The sequence below is a fragment of the Pleurodeles waltl genome, chromosome 7 (assembly GCF_031143425.1).
Source record: "Pleurodeles waltl isolate 20211129_DDA chromosome 7, aPleWal1.hap1.20221129, whole genome shotgun sequence".
NCBI classification, from domain to species: Eukaryota; Metazoa; Chordata; class Amphibia; order Caudata; family Salamandridae; genus Pleurodeles; species Pleurodeles waltl.
Genome location: NC_090446.1, coordinates 417,197,212 through 417,215,091, shown reverse-complemented (window position 1 = coordinate 417,215,091; position 17,880 = coordinate 417,197,212). Strand labels below are relative to the sequence as shown.

At 44.8% G+C, this 17,880-nt stretch overlaps 1 protein-coding gene across 10 annotated transcripts in view; it reads right to left on the bottom strand.

The window, feature by feature from the left end:
- The window catches only part of MTCL2 (microtubule crosslinking factor 2), a 763,577-nt gene that overhangs the window by 81,103 nt on the left and 664,594 nt on the right, over positions 1-17,880 (bottom strand). For 5 of the 10 annotated variants that reach the window (XM_069243910.1, XM_069243907.1, XM_069243913.1 and 2 more), the window contains exon 12: positions 3,888-5,298. In XM_069243910.1, coding sequence (XP_069100011.1) covers positions 3,888-5,298 — 1,411 coding nt within the window. Of the gene's footprint in view, positions 1-3,884; positions 5,299-17,880 lie in introns of all 10 variants that reach the window. The other 5 variants (XM_069243909.1, XM_069243906.1, XM_069243911.1 and 2 more) reach the window with 2 other exon arrangements.

Below are 17,880 nucleotides of genomic sequence, written 5' to 3'. Positions count from 1 at the left end.
TTTGAACCCTTCAGCATATTGACCTTACTACAATATTTATAACATGTCAAGCCTATGTGCTTTGATGCATTTAAAAAAAAAAATCAGAAAAAATGCATATTTCTAGTTTTACACCTTGATGACAATCAATCATTCAAGACACAAACAGGACGAGTCAAATACTCCCATAAAAACAAATAAGCTAAGCCTTAGGGACTTAAATCACTGGGATCACTAATTCTTCTTTCTGTAAGTTCGGGGCAGTTGACATTTATTTCCTACAAAAGAGACTGTGAAAGCACACTGTAACTTCTAGTGGCCCCAAAACAAAATGGAACTAACAAGGTTAGCATATGCTCTGTCTAGAGTCTTCAAGTGGGCCCTCGAAAATATGCTAATTTTACAAAGACTCAGGTGCTTATGATACCTTCCTTTGCCCCAAATGCTTTGGTTTGATATGTCTGCCAATGCGGCAAATTTTTGCTTCTGTTTTCCTGATTTTTCATTAACTTTTATGCGGGCCACTTGGCCTGTCAACATTTAGACGCGGGTACCTGATCAGGTGATCACTCTCTTTAACTTTGCATGCCAACCACTTCCCCTTGACACAGCCAGCATTTGACAGCAGGGGCAGGAGTAGGAAGGAGAGCAGGAAGCCATGCCTCATTGGTCCAGCTGGAAGGCTCCTTTTTGAGTTGGAACACAAAAAAAGTATGCTCCCCAAATAGGCAGGGATTCTGGTCACTTGCAGGCTGTCCGTGTGTTCAACAGGAGCCTGTAAGTCCTGCACTCACAACACAAAGGTTCAAGGTGACCCAATTCCTTCAAGATCCCCAGCAAGCATACTGGTCTTGTGAGTGAGCCAGTGCCATAGCTCCTGGAGACACAGTGCATACAAACTCAGTAATAGAGGTCAAAAGAAGGCCAGACAGGACATCATCAGCAATGCACACCTCCTATTCATTCTTTTCTTAACAGTTTTCCCCGTGCAGGGGTTTAACACGGGGGTGGAGAGTTCCAGAACGTGGGGATCACTTACCCAATCCAGTGATGGCACACCACCCCTGCACCCTTAATTACCATTTCCAGGGATCAACACACTGACTATCTGACCCCTTGAACAGTACTATGGAAAAAATCCACATGGTGGGTTGGAGCAAAACTGGAATACAAAACCCTCTCACAGCCAAGCTCTGCCAACCCAGGCTTGGGGTTTTCCATCCAAGACTTCACAGAAACCACTTCTAATTACTGGCAACAGAGGTCTACTAGTTCTCCTTTCGTCCCAAGTGGGAACATCCCACTAGCTACTGGACAGGGAAGTGCTGTTACAACTATCAAGATTAGACTCCTTCCCCACTAGGACAGCTCAAAGTATGAATCTCATTAAGGCTGGCTGGCTATGGGAAATATGCAAAATGATTAAGCAGAAAAAAACTTGCAGGGAGTAAATTGGTACAAAATTAGATGTCAATATTTCGTGCCAATCAAAAGTTAAATTTTGGGCACATTTTGTCCAAAGTGATAAGCAGGTTACACAACTAGAGATTTACACCCTATTAAATTACAATACCTTTACATGAAAGAACCAATTTAACCTGGACCTCTTCTATCTACAACACTACTTGAGTACAGAAGTCAAGCTGAGCCAGATATGCAGCCCCTCTCTCATCCTTTACATGTGTACACATGTATGTGAACATGTGTGTAGACAATCCATTTAAGCGCATTTTACCACCGCTTCACACAACAGATTATTTTGAAAAAGATGCACTGATGGTCACAGGATAAATCTATTTTAACAGCATTACGGTGAGTACCCCTCTATTTGGAAGGATGAATCACAGCACAGGTCCAAAAACCGAAGGTTTAAAAGATGGAGCATTTTTTACAGATCGGAATCCACTTATGTACATTCAGTAAATACGCTAGCGTCATAGGTTGGGACTAAAGTCCTCTGCATGACTTGGAAACACGGTGCCATCCTTCCAAGTCTGTTTTTAACTTTTATTTGGTAAGTCCGGTAATTTCCCTCCATAAACTTGTTAACAATATGAGTCCCTGTGAGGTGCTCCATACATGCAATTTTCTGTTTATAAGAGCAAAGCTACTTTCCCTCCTGAATGAGTGCTGCTACTGCTTTCTCAGGGCAGGCGATGAGATTATTGGTTTTCACCATACAGCCTGTGTTCCAGGAGTAATAGCAATCCTGAACTCAGGCAATATAATGGGCAGCAGGTCTGAAGTCCAGGGCCATGCACCTTTTTAGCTGTACCCATGAGTAGAGACTGCCAATTGGCTCTCCCTGGTTTACAGGTTATACAGTTGCTATAACTGGGACACCTTGTCTGCTTCAAATGTGGGACATGAATGAAGGGTGCTCGTGAGTTCACTGACGAGTTGGTCAAATCATGTGTGCACTGTACTTAACATTCCAAATGGATCCTTGATTCCATTTAGACCACATGAGCACATTGCACATGATGATGACTTTTCTTTGGTAAGGCTAGCTATGTTCCAGCTGGGCATAAAGCTCGCACAAGCTCGACTCCCTAGGCTGAAACTGGCTCTTCTCGATATTGTAGTTAGATACACGAAGGACTCTGTCTGAGTGTGGTAAACAAATCACCTTGGAAGACTTCAAACTGATTGGACCTGGGACCACTGGCTTCAAATGCCACAACACTAGACGAAACATGAAAGATAGACCTCCCTATAATTGCTGAAATAATTTAACTTTCACATGAAGCAGGCCCTCTGTTTGGATCTAGCTTTCCAACTTGGACAGCAGAGGAAAACAAAGGTCATGTAAAGATTTTGGTAAACTTGGGATTGGATCAGTTCTACTTAACAATATGACAACCAATTAGGCTTTAGACTATGAGTCTCCAGCCACCTTGGACTGAGTTCCTAACCTTGACACCAGTGACTGAACTCCTGGTCATCAGTAACTTTATCAGCAGATCTTCCGAGGGGCACCTACGACTTAATTGGAGTGTAGCCTTGTTGTTTGGGAGTGGGTTTCTGGCACAGAGGATTATTACAGCATTTATTTATTTTAAGCACTGAAAACTCAGTACGTGACATTTGTGCAGATTGGTACCCTAGGTTGGCCAAGTACCAATGTTGGCCCAAGATTCACCACACATGTCTCTCTCTCTTATAACTTTATCCCTTGTAAGAGAAAGGCTCTGGCTAAATACTATAGAACCAAGTGTTTCTGGAGATCCCCGAGATCACCTGAGTGCAGCTCCCAACAAATAAAATTGGTACAGGGCCAATGTTACAGAAAATCTAGTTTCTATAACCTAGCTATGCCAGTTTCAGTAGTTGTACCTTGGCCCAGTTTTCTGTGTCAACCCAATATATTTCACTCATCTACTTACTCCTTTTAATATGTGTTTTTGTTCTTAACAGATTAAGCACAGATTGGACACTGAGGCCAATAAGTGTCATTTACTGAGTCATACTGTATCTCAGTTTCTAAACCCCACCAACTCAGACTAAACCTGCAAGTCAAGTGAGAAAGCCTCAGCAACTTGGCTATCGAATTGAAGTGCAGTAGAGCAGACGTCCTTGTACCACAGTGGTAAACTATATTACTTTAACAGTGTACTGCAGAGTAATCTATGACTGCCCCTATACTCAGGTAAAGGCCACATAAGTGCCTCAGAAGATTGCCAAAAGGGAGTTTGAAAGGATGGAATCAGGAAGGGAATCTAATTTGAAGCAGACTGCCAAAGGTTGCACTCTGAGCTACACATCACAACCCTCTCTGGACTGAAAATAAGAATATTACAGAGTTTCCCTAATAAAATTATTTATGTGCTGCAACTGTGAAATATGTATACATTTAAGCTGTTCAGAATGTAACCGTCTATGTTAATAGAAAGAATGTCAACAACTACCTGAGTTGATCTTACATCTGCATCGCAAAGGGTTCCATCCTTACTGCTTTGCACTGAAGGCAGGAGCTTTTCCTCATCACTGCTTGTTTGCTTCACAATTCTCTTGTGTAGGGTTTTTGGAGCAATATCCAACTGATGAGTCTCACTGGATATGATGTCTTGTTTCTTCAAGCTTACTTCCATTCTGTCTTTCTTCTCAGCTCCTTTGGTGACACTTTGAGATCTACCACACACATTTCTTAAGAACTCCTGTACAATGCCATACTTAGGGGCATCTGACTTTGCTGGGTTTTCTTGAGCACCAGGCTTCCAAAGTGATTCTGTGCTTCCTGAATGCTCGACAACACTGAACAAGCTAGACAAACCATCATTGATGTTACTTAGCACAGGGCTGTCCCTGGTTGTGGTAGACCTAGCCCATGCGGATCCATTTAATTTACTCTGATGGAGACAACACAAGCTTCGTTCTTTGGAACCATCCAGCTTGGAGGATGATTTTCTCTGAAGCTTTGGAGAGCCGTACTTGGTTGTACAACAAGGTCTTTCGATACGGGACTGAACCTTATCCAAAGATGATGAGATCTGCTTACTGCGAGCAGAAATCAAAGAAGAGCTTCGTGGTGACCAGCTCTTGACATGAATACTGCCCCTAGGGGTTTCAGTCTGAAGGCCAATGCTAACCATTCTGACTATCTGTGTACCTACATCTGAAAGTTCAACAGTCTGACTAGACGTGTTTTTCACTTTCCTTTCCAATGAACTGGATCTGATGACTTGCCTAACACAGTTGGTGATCTCTTTCATATCATCGCTCATGTTTCCAGAAATTTCAAAATCACCCAGTGTGGGTGGGAATACAGGAACTGGAGCCGCTGACTCCTTGACATTTGTTGTGTCCAAAATTTCATGTTGTTTTCTTGAGACGTTCTGTAGCCACTTACTGTAGGTGTTTTCTGAAAAACTGTCAGAGCTGCTCCTGTCTTTAGGTGTGGCCATGGTGAACGGAAAGCCAGGTTTAATCATGCACTTTCCTTCTTCATTTCGAGGTAACAGAGCATCAATTCGTCGCACCACTGGAGGGCTGTAGTAGATACGAGTGCCTGTCTTGTCCGGTGCTGTGTAGCTCCTTTGCATCTGTTTCTGGGTAGTCATTTGCCTGGAGGTGTTTATCAAAGTGTAGTCCCAAGAGGAAATGCCTATATTGTCTTTAGTCAGATGCTCTGCCAGAGCTTTATCATTATTAATATAGAAACAGTTTTTCTGGTTTAGCTCCAGTGAATCGACCAGGTCACTGGCCATAAACCGTGCAACTCTGAGATTTTCATTTACAATTGGTCCATTTCTGCCAGGCAGGTAAGGCGAAGCTTCAACCACACTTTCGAACTTTGACATCGAAGGAAAAGACTTTGCTCTAGGAGGAGGGGGTGAAAAAGTGAAACATAAAACATTAAGAGGAAGATGTAGTGATATTGCTATATGTCAAGAAATAAAACATGCACATTCTCTTGAAATTGGTTGCTTATCAAATGAATAAGAATTGATACTAACCTGTAAGAATAGTTCTCCAGTAAGGAAGTATATACTCCCTTGACAAATAAGCCTATGATGTTTCCAGCAACTGATTCAAGATCCAGAAACACGTATTTAAGCTAGTTGGAAAAAGGGAACGTTTTTAAATCTGCGTTTCCAAAACATGCCTTAGTCAGTTGGCCTTGAACAGCTCCAGGACATTTAGCATTAGCTGAGTCATCTCCAAGATTTATTCTAAACACAATGTCCAGTGCCCATAGGAATACATTATTGGTGGTAACAAATTACAATTGATTAACAATGTAATTTGTGGATTTTTTACCACAAGTCTCTTGCTAGTGGTACAGGGATACAGTAACACTGATTTGTTTACATTTCTAATGCAAATTAAATGTTTTATAATCCTGCTAATGCACTTTTATTTATTTATTTTTTTACAGTTTTTCTAAAAAAGATATAATTAAAAAAAGGTACTACGGCCACTTTCTGCTCAGTTATGCTACCTAAGCTGTAGGTGATTTATTGTTCTGTTGCGTTAACCACTGCTGCAGAATGAAAAAGGAACGGTTTCTTACCTGTAACTCCAATTTCTCTCATAGGGGAATTTCCATCATAAGTCATAAGCACTTAATAGTCCAGCCCACTTGCGGGACTTAATATCTTCTTAAGTGGACGTTTTCACCTTTCTTCAGGAAGGCCTGTGAAGTCGCTTAAGAAAAGGACAGATAATGCAGCCTATGTATCGAGGCTACGCTGGCTGAGCTCTTCATCTTAAATCAAAGAAAGGGTCAGCACATTATAATTTGAGAGTAATCTGTACACTGATTTATTCTCCCTCACAAACCCCTTTTGCATGACAGAGATGAAGGAAAAGGAGGACAGAGTAACCTCATAGGCTGTCATTATATGGCTAAAAAAGAGCCTGTGCCTTTCAGAACTCAGAGAGCACCAGTATTCCATCATGCACAGCTGCTTGCAGTTGCTTCCATTTTTTTTGAAGGTGATGCTAGACTTCTACAGTGTAAATCGATACCTCTGTCTATTCTCCCAGGGAGGTGGGAGGGTTGCTTATGACTTATCATGGAAATTCCCCTACTAGAGAGGTGGAGCTACAGGTAAGAAACCGTTCCTTTGCTCCTAGGGGATATCCATGTATAGTCATAAGCACTGAATAGAATAGCAATCCCATCCCTATGGAGAGTGGGGGAAGAGACAGAGGATGAACTGGACAATATTTGAGCAAATAGGCTCGTGAGGGAAGCCTGCTCTAATTGAGCGTCTGCTCTAGCGTCAGAGTCTAGGCAGTAGTGTTTAATGAATGTGTGAACTGATTTCCAGGTTGCTGCCTTACAAATGTCTGGGATAGGAATACTGTGCAGCAAAGCACCAGTAGCTGCTTTCCCTCTAATAGAGTGTGCTTTTGGTCCAGTAGGGAATGTTTTGTTAGCTTTTTGATAGCAGAATAAAATACATGAGACTAGAAGAAGAAGAAGAAACTTTATTCGGTATGAAAAAATTCATCCATTACAGCAATATAATCAACCAATAAATTATTTAAAATACAGATAAAAACCATATGTAGTAAAAACACCCATCATAAGAATTATAATCATAAAAACGGAAAAAGAATAAGAAGAAATCACTCTAAAAATTGTACATTTTTTCGCCAGGTAGTAGCTCCCTTCAGGAATGATCCCAGGCCCTTCCATACCAATACATCAGAGGCCATTTGCAGCCACATAAAAGCAGGATGGTATTGCACAAAACCCTTGTTCCTTAAGAGTGGTAATAAAAATCGGATTCTAAAAGGTGCATAAAAAACACAGAAAAGTGTAAAATGAATCAAGGTCTGATGGGACACCCCATCACAGAGGCAGGGTCTAAAACATTTTTCCCCATACTGACCTAAAGGGAAGCACAAATTACTTCTAAGGATCCCCAAGCGAAATCGAGTTATGAGAGACCTTTCCCTCACATCCTTGATTTCTAAGAGATATCGCTCAGGACCCACCCACATCTTTAGCACAATAAAATCCCTGATCGATTTTTTCCCCAGAGCCTCCCCCTCTCTCTTAGTCTCCTGGATTCTCACAAAGTTATCCTTAGCCCATTTCTTATCATAGCTAGTCAGGTCCTCGGGATAGTCAAACAAATCAGGCCGCCCCAGATCATGTGACATCTTCCGTATGTGCGACAACCAGGGAATATGCTTTACATTATCGCATGCCAGACAGTCCCTTAGGATATCCCTATTAAAAGTGGCATGTTCGTTGCTCCAAACTGAGATCCATAGCAGAAGGGGGGCCAGCTGGATAATGTCCTGTACATACTCAAGCTCGAGTTCCAGGTGTAGGCAAAAACCAGGAATATTTTGTCCAACACCCAGAAGCCTTCTACAAAAACGATTTTCTTCCACCCTAAGGGCACGGGGATCCCCAAACCCCCAAAGTGCCGAGCCATACAGGAGGACAGGTAGGCATTTCCGCCTATAGATTTCAAGCATGGATTTGACAGGTTTACTGCCTACCCTAGCCGCAAAGTCAAAGGTTGCACCAACTGTTGCATGAAAAAGCACAATCCTTCTGGCAATACAGGGTTTCCAAGATCCTTTCTCATCAAAAATGACCCCTAAATATGGGAACTCGTGGACTCTGCTAATAGCTTGATCACCCACCCTTAGCTCCCCCACCCTGCTCATAGGTTTACCGTACACCATGAAATGCGATTTCTTAAAGTTTATCTCCAGTCCCAAAGCTGACATAAAAATAGCATAAGCTCTAACTAATTCTCAGAGACCGTTCATCGTGCGGGCCATAAGGACCGCGTCATCCGCATACGTCAGCACAGGGATATCAATACCTTTCACCTTCGGGACATCCCTGCAATATTCCATCAGAAAGTCGGACAATCCATTTGTATATAGTAGGAACAAGGTAGGGGCCAACACACACCCCTGGCGCACGCCCCTTGAAAGCTTAAAGGCCTCAGAGCATTCCCCATTTGGGCCCACCCTCACATTTGCGATTGTCCCTAAATGGAGATATCGAAGAAGCTCTACAATATCCGGATCCAGCCCTGACTGAATTAGCCTTTTCCATAATAAGGACCGGTTCACTTTATCGAAAGCACAGCTAAGGTCCATAAATGCAAGATAAAGGGTACCTTGCCTAGCCTGGGTGTATTTACCGATCAGCATTAGTAAATTGAGACATTGTTCTTGCGTGCCGAGGCCTTCCCTGAAGCCATACTGTTCCCGACTTAAAATATAATTTCCTATCATCCAGGCCTCCAAACGACCTAGGATAATTCGTCCCAGAATCTTCGCAGAGGAATCCAAGAGTGATATGGGGCGATAGGACTTAGGATCATTACGATCCCCCTTTTTAAACACTGGAACTATGCATGCCAGTCTCCAAGAGGCAGGGATACCCACAGTGACAGCTGCATTGAGGACATTTAAAAGGATGGGTGCCCACAAATGAGGGTTAGCTTTATACATGTCCATCGGGATCGAGTCCGGGCCCGGAGCTTTATTATTTGCGCTACTCTGTATTGCATCAATAACCTCCTGTAGTGAAAACCTGATTGCTAGGTTAGGAGCCGCATCATACACGCTCTCCCGAATATTTCTTAGGGGGGTACCATCAAATAATCCACAGAAATGAGTTACCCAGGCCTCCGGGGCGATATTACAGCCAAGGCCCTCAGAGGTTTCTGTTACAAAGGAGCTTTTATTTACCACCTTCCAGAACAGGCCAGGGTCCTTCAAAGCTGTAGCACGCTCTAACTCTTCCCAAGCTTTGTCTTTATATTTTTGCTTACTATCCCTCAGGGCCCTTTTATACCTCATTCTAGCTTCTCTTACGAGAACCCAGTCTCTAGGGTAAGTCTTGGTAGCCATCTTTAAGTTTACCCTTGCATCATAGCAGGCTTTGTCGTACCAGCCACATTTACGTTTGCTGGGGTGGCTGCCAACTGGAAAGAGGCAGTCACTGACTGCTGCATTTACTACTGTTATCGCATCTATAACAGTCGTGGGATTTGGTGCTTCTGTCATGAGTATTTCCATAAATAGGTGCAAGTTTTCCCCCACAACCCTTTTAACTATTTTTTGAGAGTCTACTTGCTTCCACCCAAGCCTCCTACCCTGATTCCTTGTCTCCACCATTACAGGCCTACCTCGACCCCGTAAACGCTGGACCCCAGGGAGTTTAAAGGACAGTATAAGGGGATTATGATCGCTAAAACACTCGCCTAACACTTTACCCCCAATCACCAAGCCTCTCATAGGAGGAGAGACAAAAATATAATCAATGGTGGATCCAGACCCTCTTCCCACATAGGTTGGAAGTTGATGGGTGCCTACAGCTTCAATATCATAGAAATTTAAGAGGCCCAACTTCCTGAGTTCCTTTAATAGATCTCTGCCTCTAGGATCCTGCAGACCATGCGCTGAGTAGTCCTCGCAGTCAGGAGTAAAGGGATTAACCACAGTGCTTACCCTGCCCAATTTGGCATTAAAATCCCCCGAGATGATGGCACGAAATTCCAATCCCACCTTCTCCATTCTATATTTCATGACCTTAAGAACGGAGAATAAGGCCCCAATTTGGCACCCCACATCCCACACTGCATTATAAAAATTGACCAGTAGTATATTAAAATGATTAGAGAAGAGTACCCAGACTAGCAATATACCTTGATGGTTGCAGTTTATTTGAAAGGCACCCACTATCTTTGAGAGGCGAATTAGGGTGACCAGGCCACCTTTTGAGCGACCGCCAAGAGACTGCACAGCTGGAATCGCATATCTGTCAAACCCATCCCACACAGACAGACCTTCCGACCAGGTTTCCTGAAGCATGATGACATCATAATTTGCCACACACCCAACCCAAGCTTGGTCTGATAGCTTAGCATCATAGCCCGCAATGTTCCATGAGATAAGATTACACTGTGTGAGCACCTCTTCTTGTACAGCCGGCACTTCAGCGCATAGTCAGTCCACCCCTTCCAGGGATAGATTGCTGTTAGTTCTTCTGCTATTTTCCTGCCGGCTTATCTGTCCCAGGGGGAGATTCCTCCCAGAGCCAAGAGACACCCCAGTACTCAGACGCATGTGATCGTAGAAATAGCCCAAAGGGACCATACCCATTTTACTTGTTCTACACACAGGAGGACGGAAGCTAGAAAGAAGCCTTTTAGTCAAGGCAGGATATCTGACATTAATGATAATACAGTCATCATTTCCCACCTTATTTTTAGGACCAACCCAGCCAATTCTTCTGGCAAGCAGAATATCCTTAAACTCTTTACATGAAAAATCACAATTGTTACTCAGCCAGTGGCCAGCCTTATTTATGAGTTGGTTGGTAGACTCAGTTGTCCCAGAAACAAGAGCAGGCACATTCGTCAGGACTACGACATAGGGGGCACATGCTGGGGGGAGATCCAAGCAAGCTGAGGAGGGCCTGGCCATTGGCGGGTTCAAAACATCGTTTTCAGACAGCAGTTGGCCACCCCCCTTGGCTGTCACAGTAACCGTCTCAGGCTGCCTTGTGCAGCTAGACATATTGACGGGCCCCTCTGGCCTTACTGGAAACGGAGCAGTCTTAACACAGGCACCCTGATCCCCTAAATTTACCGGATTTACCGGTAGGTAGGGTGATTTACCCAAGAGCCCCAGAGGTCCTGCAGCTACCTCTGGAAGGACCACCTCCTCCCCGGCGCAGGGATGCTTAGTTGGAGCCATACCATGTCCTCCTTGGCTACCATGCTCATAGATCAGGGATACTGTTCTTTCTATGGCTGATAGTTTTGCCACCACGGGAGCCAAAATCTCCTGTATCATTTCTCGAAATTTGGTCAGTATACCAGTTACATCACACCCCAAAAGCTGGCCAGGAGCAAAGTCACTGCTCGCATCCTTGGGGTGTTCCAGGAGAGGAGTTTTCGTCTTGGGTATCAGTTTTTTTAGGGCTTTCTTTTTCCTTGGAGGGGGACTACACTTTTCCATGGGGCAGGCCGGGGGAGAAGATATTAAAAGTCTTTTACTTCTTCTCGAGGAGCCAACCCCCCCAGAGTCCACTGCTGACTCCGTTCTCACAGCCTCAACAGGCTCAGTATCAGCCATACCAGTACCTCCCCCCCCCCCCCCCCCCGGTATTCCACCTCCACAGCCACAGCCTCACAAGAGCTTTTATCTATTGAGGTGTGGTGCCAATCCTCTAATTCCATGGATAGCCTCCTCTCAGCCAGATCAATCTCCTTTGTAACAACCCCGACTGCTCTTGCAAGAAAGGAGTCTAAAGTGGTGGTACCACAACCCTGTCTGCTACACCCTCCACTACCCCCCAGAGGATCTGATGAAGGACCTTTTTTCCTGCCCATTTTCACAGTAAACAGACAGGCAACAGGCAGGGCAGACTGATTTAGGCTAATTAGGCTTTTTATAAGACCACTAACACAGAGAGGAGGGCTTCAGGATGCACGTTGTGGGTTAAATAAGTTTAGACAGTCAAACCTTGCTGAAAGCGAAAGAGGGGTGGCCCAGCCCAGCCTCTTACGGGCGATGGACGGGCGCAGGACGGGCCCGCCCTTGGCCTGGGCTTCGCCCGGGCGCCACCCGCGCGCGCCCCGCGACGGCGGGAGCGCGATGTACTTTTTAAAGGGCTCCTGCCCCTTGGAGACAGATGACGCCTTCCCAAATGCAGCCAATGCGCTACCCGCGACGGCGGGAGCGCGATGTACTTTTTAAAGGGCTCCTGCCCCTTGGAGACAGATGACGCCTTCCCAAATGCAGCCAATGCGCTACCCGCGACGGCGGGAGCGCGATGTACTTTTTAAAGGGCTCCTGCCCCTTGGAGACAGATGACGCCTTCCCAAATGCAGCCAATGCGCTACATGAGACTATCCATCGCAAGATAGACTGCTTTGAGGTGGCTAAACCTGTGCGTAGAGGACCATAATTGATAAACAATTGGTCCGATTTGCGGATGTTTTCTGTCTTATCAAGACAGAACTTGAGAACTCGTTTTACTTCCGGGGAATGGAGCGATATTTCTGCTGAAGTAGAAGGATTCTGAAACAAACGTAGGCAAGGAGATTCTTTGGTTAACGTGGAAATCCGAAACCACTTTCAGGAGGAATTGTGGGTGAGTTCTCATGACTACTTTGTTTAAGTAAAATACTATGTATAGTTCATTTGAACAGAGTGCCTGGATTTCACTGACTCTGCAGGCAGATGTAATGGCCCTTGGGAAAGCCATTTTCCAAGATATGTGTTGGAGAGATGCTTTACGTATGGGCTCAAAAGGGTCTTGCCTAAAGAATGAAAGAACTATGGGCCAGATGTATGACTTTTTTTGCACTCGCAAACGGTGCGAATCGCAAAATTCGGCCGTTTGCGAGTGCAAAAAAGTGGTCTGCAATGCATGAAAGTCATTCGCATACCAAAAATAAGAAATCGCAAAAATTGCGATTTCTTGCTTTGCGATCTGGTTTTGCGAGTCGCAATTTGCGATTCGGTATTTCCAGTAGGAAATTGCGAGATGCAAATTGCGAGTCACAAAATCCAAGTCGCAAATAGATGCATCAAAAAATCGCAAACTGCGATTTTTCGCAGAATGGCATTTTGCACATGCAAAATACCATTAACTGAAACCAGGTGGTAACCAGGTGCAAAATTTAAAAATGCATTTAAAATGCATTTTTAAACTGTACATGTAAAGCACACATGCCCTTTTGGCATGTGTGCACCTTACATGTCCCCAAAATATTTTTTGGGGTGCAGCAGAGGGGGCCTTAGCCCCCCAGCACCCTGGGGTTTTGCATTTCCAAAATTGCAATTTCTGGTTCAGAAATCGCTATTTTGGAAATGCTAAAAATGTGCATATCTGCGAATGGGGCCGGTATCGCAAGTTGCGATGCAGTAATAGCATTTGAGATTTTTAAGAAATCACTATTACCGATTCTCAAATGTGATACATGGCACTTTGCGAGTCGGAAATAGCGATTTCTTAAAAATCGCTATTTCCGACACGCAAAGGGCCGTGATGATACATCTGGCCCTATATCTCCCATGGAAGAGAAGGACGCCTAATGGGAGGAAAATACTTTCTTCAACTCGTCTAAGAAATCCTAGATGACAGGAATTCTGAAAAAAGAGGTTTGTGAAGGACATTTTCTGTATGCAGTAACAGCTGCCAGATGGACTTTTGTAGAATCAATCAAGGATTTATAGAGTGCACTAATCACCTGTTAGGGTCTCAAGGCGCTGGGGGGGAGCTACTAGTCGTAGAGCCATGTCTTGATGTGTTTCCTGAACGTCACGAGGTCTTGGGTCTGGCGAAGGTGGAGCGGTAGGGAGTTCCAGGTCTTGGCGGCTAGGTGAGAGAAGGATCTTCCTCCGGCGGTGGTGCGGCGGATGCGGGGGATGGAGGCGAGGGCGAGGCTGGCGGAGCGAAGATTGCGGGTGGGGGTGTGGAAGGTGAGTCTGTCGTTGAGGTAGGCTGGGCCTGTGTTGTGGAGGGCCTTGTGTGCGTGGATGAGGAGTTTGAAGGTGATCCTCTTTGATACTGGTAGCCAGTGAAGGTCTCTGAGGTGGGGGGAAATGTGGTCACGGCGTGGAATGTCCAGAATGAGGCGGGCGGATGCGTTCTGGATTCTTTGCAGTTTTGTTAGGAGTTTGGTTGTTATTCCTTCATATAGGGCGTTTCCATAGTCCAATCGGCTGCTGACCAGGGCGTGGGTGACAGTTTTCCTGGTTTCGACGGGAATCCACTTGAAGATTTTGCGGAGCATGCAGAGAGTGTTGTAGCAGGAAGAGGAGATGGCATTGACCTGCTGAGTCATGCTGAGTGTGGAGTCCAAGATGAAGCCTAGGTTGCGTGCGTGGGTGAGGGTGCGGTTCCTAGGGAGGTGGGCCACCAGGAGTCATTCCAAGTTGAGGGGTTGGTGCCAAAGAAGAGAACAGCAAGCCAGATTGTATCAAATGGAGTAAGTATGAAAGTATGGCAACTTCCTGGCAGGTGGTAGAGTCTTTGTTTTTTAATAAACACCATGTGCAAAATCTCTTCCATTTGAAGGCATATGCAGCTCATGTGGAGGGCCGCTACGCTTCTTTAAGAATGTCCATGCAGTCTTGTGGAAGATTCAGGTGACCAAATTGTACTAGCTCAGGAAACATGCTGCCAAACTCAAAGAGGAGAGATTGGGATGCACCATCTGATCTCCGAATTTCAATAATAGATCTAGTCTGCATGGCAGCCAGAGATGTGGATGGATGGACCGGTGAAGGAGGTCCGTGAACCACCACTGATATGGCCACTCTGGAGCTATGAGTATCAACTTGGCTCTCGACTGGGATAGCTTGATGAGGACTGCTGGAACCAGGGGAATTGGTGGAAAACCGTAGAGAAAGCTGCGGGATCAATTGATCCATAAGACATTCCCTAGGGTCCTTGGTTGGAAGTACTTAGATGGCAGGTTTTGGCATTTGGTGTCTTCTGCGGTCGTGAACAAACTGATAGCCTGAGTTCCCCACCTCTGAAAGATGTCTTGAACGACGTCCTCATTTAAGACCCACTAGTGGTTTTCATGGATGAGTCTGCTGAGAGAATCGGCTTAGGTATTTTGCCCTCCTAGAAGGTGAGTCACAGTTATCGACAAGCCAGCAGCCATTTCCAGATTGTCTGGTCTTCATGAGACAAAGACCTGGAACTTGTCCCTCCCTCTTTGTTGAGGTAGTACATGGTTGTTGTATTGTCCGTTTGAACAAGCAGGGAGTTGGAGTTGAACAATGGAAGGAAGGCTTTCAGTGCTAGATGAACTGCTCTAGGAGATTGATGTGATATGCTGACTCTCTCTGTGACCACTTGCACTGAATTTGTAAGTGGTCCATGTGTGCTCCCCATCCTAGGAGAGAGGCATCGTGTCTACTGTTTGAAGAGGAACGTCCTCATGGAATGGTTTTCCTCACAGGATATTGGTTGGAGAACGGCATCATTTCAATGACAGTTATGCTGTTGTGTAGCCATTTTAGCTATAGTTTTATACATGTTATTTTAGCAAACTAGACTTGCTGCTGTGCACTTTAACTTAAATATGTTTTATCCTAGCTCTGTTATGTTTTTTTAACAATAGCCACATTTGCGCTATTGCTTTATTTTCTCTATCTAGCTGTTCTTCGCCTAGGTCAGCACTAAGTTCTTAAATAAGACATTTATTTCACTCTGTGCTTTTCTCAAGGCTTCAGTAAGATAGTTTGCTGGAAAAAGTGGTACGATTTGTCTCCAATGTTCAGAGAAACATACACGCTCTTACGTGGGGATCCTTTTTTGGAACAACAACTGTTTTATTATCAAAACACTACTTTGACCCATGTACGTTAGAGGGAGATTCCAGCCAGATGACCACAACTGTATGCCGATTGCTGAGTGCTTTGCTGCACCTGCTTATGTAGACTACAGGCCTCTCGCTCACGTATGAGGGATGATGTCTTCCCAGGGTAACCTGAAGGGCAGAATTAGAGCTTAACATGCTGTGCTCTAACATAGTCTAGGTAGTCAATAGTCTTAAAAACCATAGTGGCAACATGGTAGCGTCATTTTTGTGTTTTACTCTCCTTGTCACAATTTTAATCCTGTCATGCTTCATCATCCTAGTTATTGCAATATATGCTTTATTATCTAAGATGCAGTTGCTTCAATAAAACCTTATTGAACTACACTCTGCCTCTGATTGTCCTTGCATACATGAGACTAATGTAACTGAGAGAAACGGATGGGATCTGAGTGACCACGATTTCCCTATGGAGTCATTAGTGTCATGAGCCCGGTTGCCCAATCAATTCTGCTCTTGGGTAAAGATGAGGCACTACTGTTTAGCTGGAACAAAACCCGGATTAGGCCAACAATGTCACCTGGTGTGGGATCAGACTCAGTCCCCCGCAATACAAGTGATTCTGCCACCTGAATCCAGTAGTCTCATTAGGATAATGAGAACCTACGCGACAATGCGTGGTAGGAAAGCTGAATCCTGTCATCCCAATCGCCTGTCCGCTGGTCCCACCGGTCTTTGAGGCATTCCTGTAATGGTCTTATGTGAAGATGGGCATTCGGTGTGAGAAATATGCAGGAGGCCATCAAGCTGAGGAGAGAGGATACTGCTCTCACTGTTAGATGAGAGGTTTTTCATGTGAGCTTGAGATTTCTAAAGGATTGATAAGCATCTGTCCTCCGGAGGGCACACACTTGCTCTGAGGGTATTGATGGAATCCTCCAACTACTGTATGATTTGGACTGGGGCGGAGGTTAATTTTGCATGGTTGATCTGAAGGCTCAGTGGTCAAAGGTGATCTTAGTTAATTTGTAGTGTAGTTAACCTTTTGAAATGTGGAAGCCTTGATTAGCTAATCGTCTAGATGTGGGTAGACTAAAACTTTGTGTTTTTGGAGTTGGGCAGCAACTACTGCCATACATTTGGAAAAGGGTCTGGGTACTGACTTTAGGCCAAATGGAAGCACTTGATACTGATAATGGTTGTGCCACACTACGAACCTCAGGAATTTCCGATGCTTCATGGCTATTGGTATATGGAAGTATGCGTCTTGAAGGTCAGTGGAGCAGAGCCAATGCCCTTGATGTAACTGAGGGTAGATTTGGTGTAATGACAGCATCCAGAATTTTCTCGCTGAATCCACTTGTTGGCCAGTTTGAGGTCGAGAATGGGTCTGAATTTGTTCCTTTCTTTCTTCTTGACGAGAACGTACCTGGAATAAATCCCAGTTCCTCGTTGATGAGGAGGATAATGCTCCACCGCCTGTTTCTGTAAAAAGGATGTCTATCTCCACTTGTAATTGCAGGATGTTGAATCTGGAAGGCTTCAGAGGAATGGACGGTGGGGGACTGGTGAATCAGAGACAATATCCATTGCGAACAATATTCTGAACCCATGCATCTTGTGTGATGTTTTGCCACTCTTCCAGGTAATGTCTGATGCTTCCCCCTACCAGAGTGGGTAACGTAAGAGGAGGAAGAGGTGATTCAGGGTTTTGATCCTGTGAGCTGCTTGCTTCCCTGAGCACGCTGTTGGTTTGACCTTCCTCTAGCTTATCTCCTCTTGTAGTGCTGGTTGGCTTGTTGGGACTGCTGGGATTGTGTACTTGACTGTTGGTGACCCTGATACCAACGAGGGGCTTGAACCCTCTGTAAAGAGAAATGGCCTGAAAGTTTTTCTCGAGTCTTTTGGCTTCTCTAAGGCGACGGCTTTTAATGTCTCTAGCTCTGCTTTCATCCGAGATATTTCATCATCCGTGTGAGAACCAAAGAGAGTAGGACCTGAAAATGGCAAATTGAGTATCCATTGTTGACATTCTGGTTTCAGAGAGGTGAGCCTGAGCCAGGAATGTCTTCGGAGAGAGACCCCATGGCAGTATTCATGTGCCGCCAGGAGTGAGGAGTCT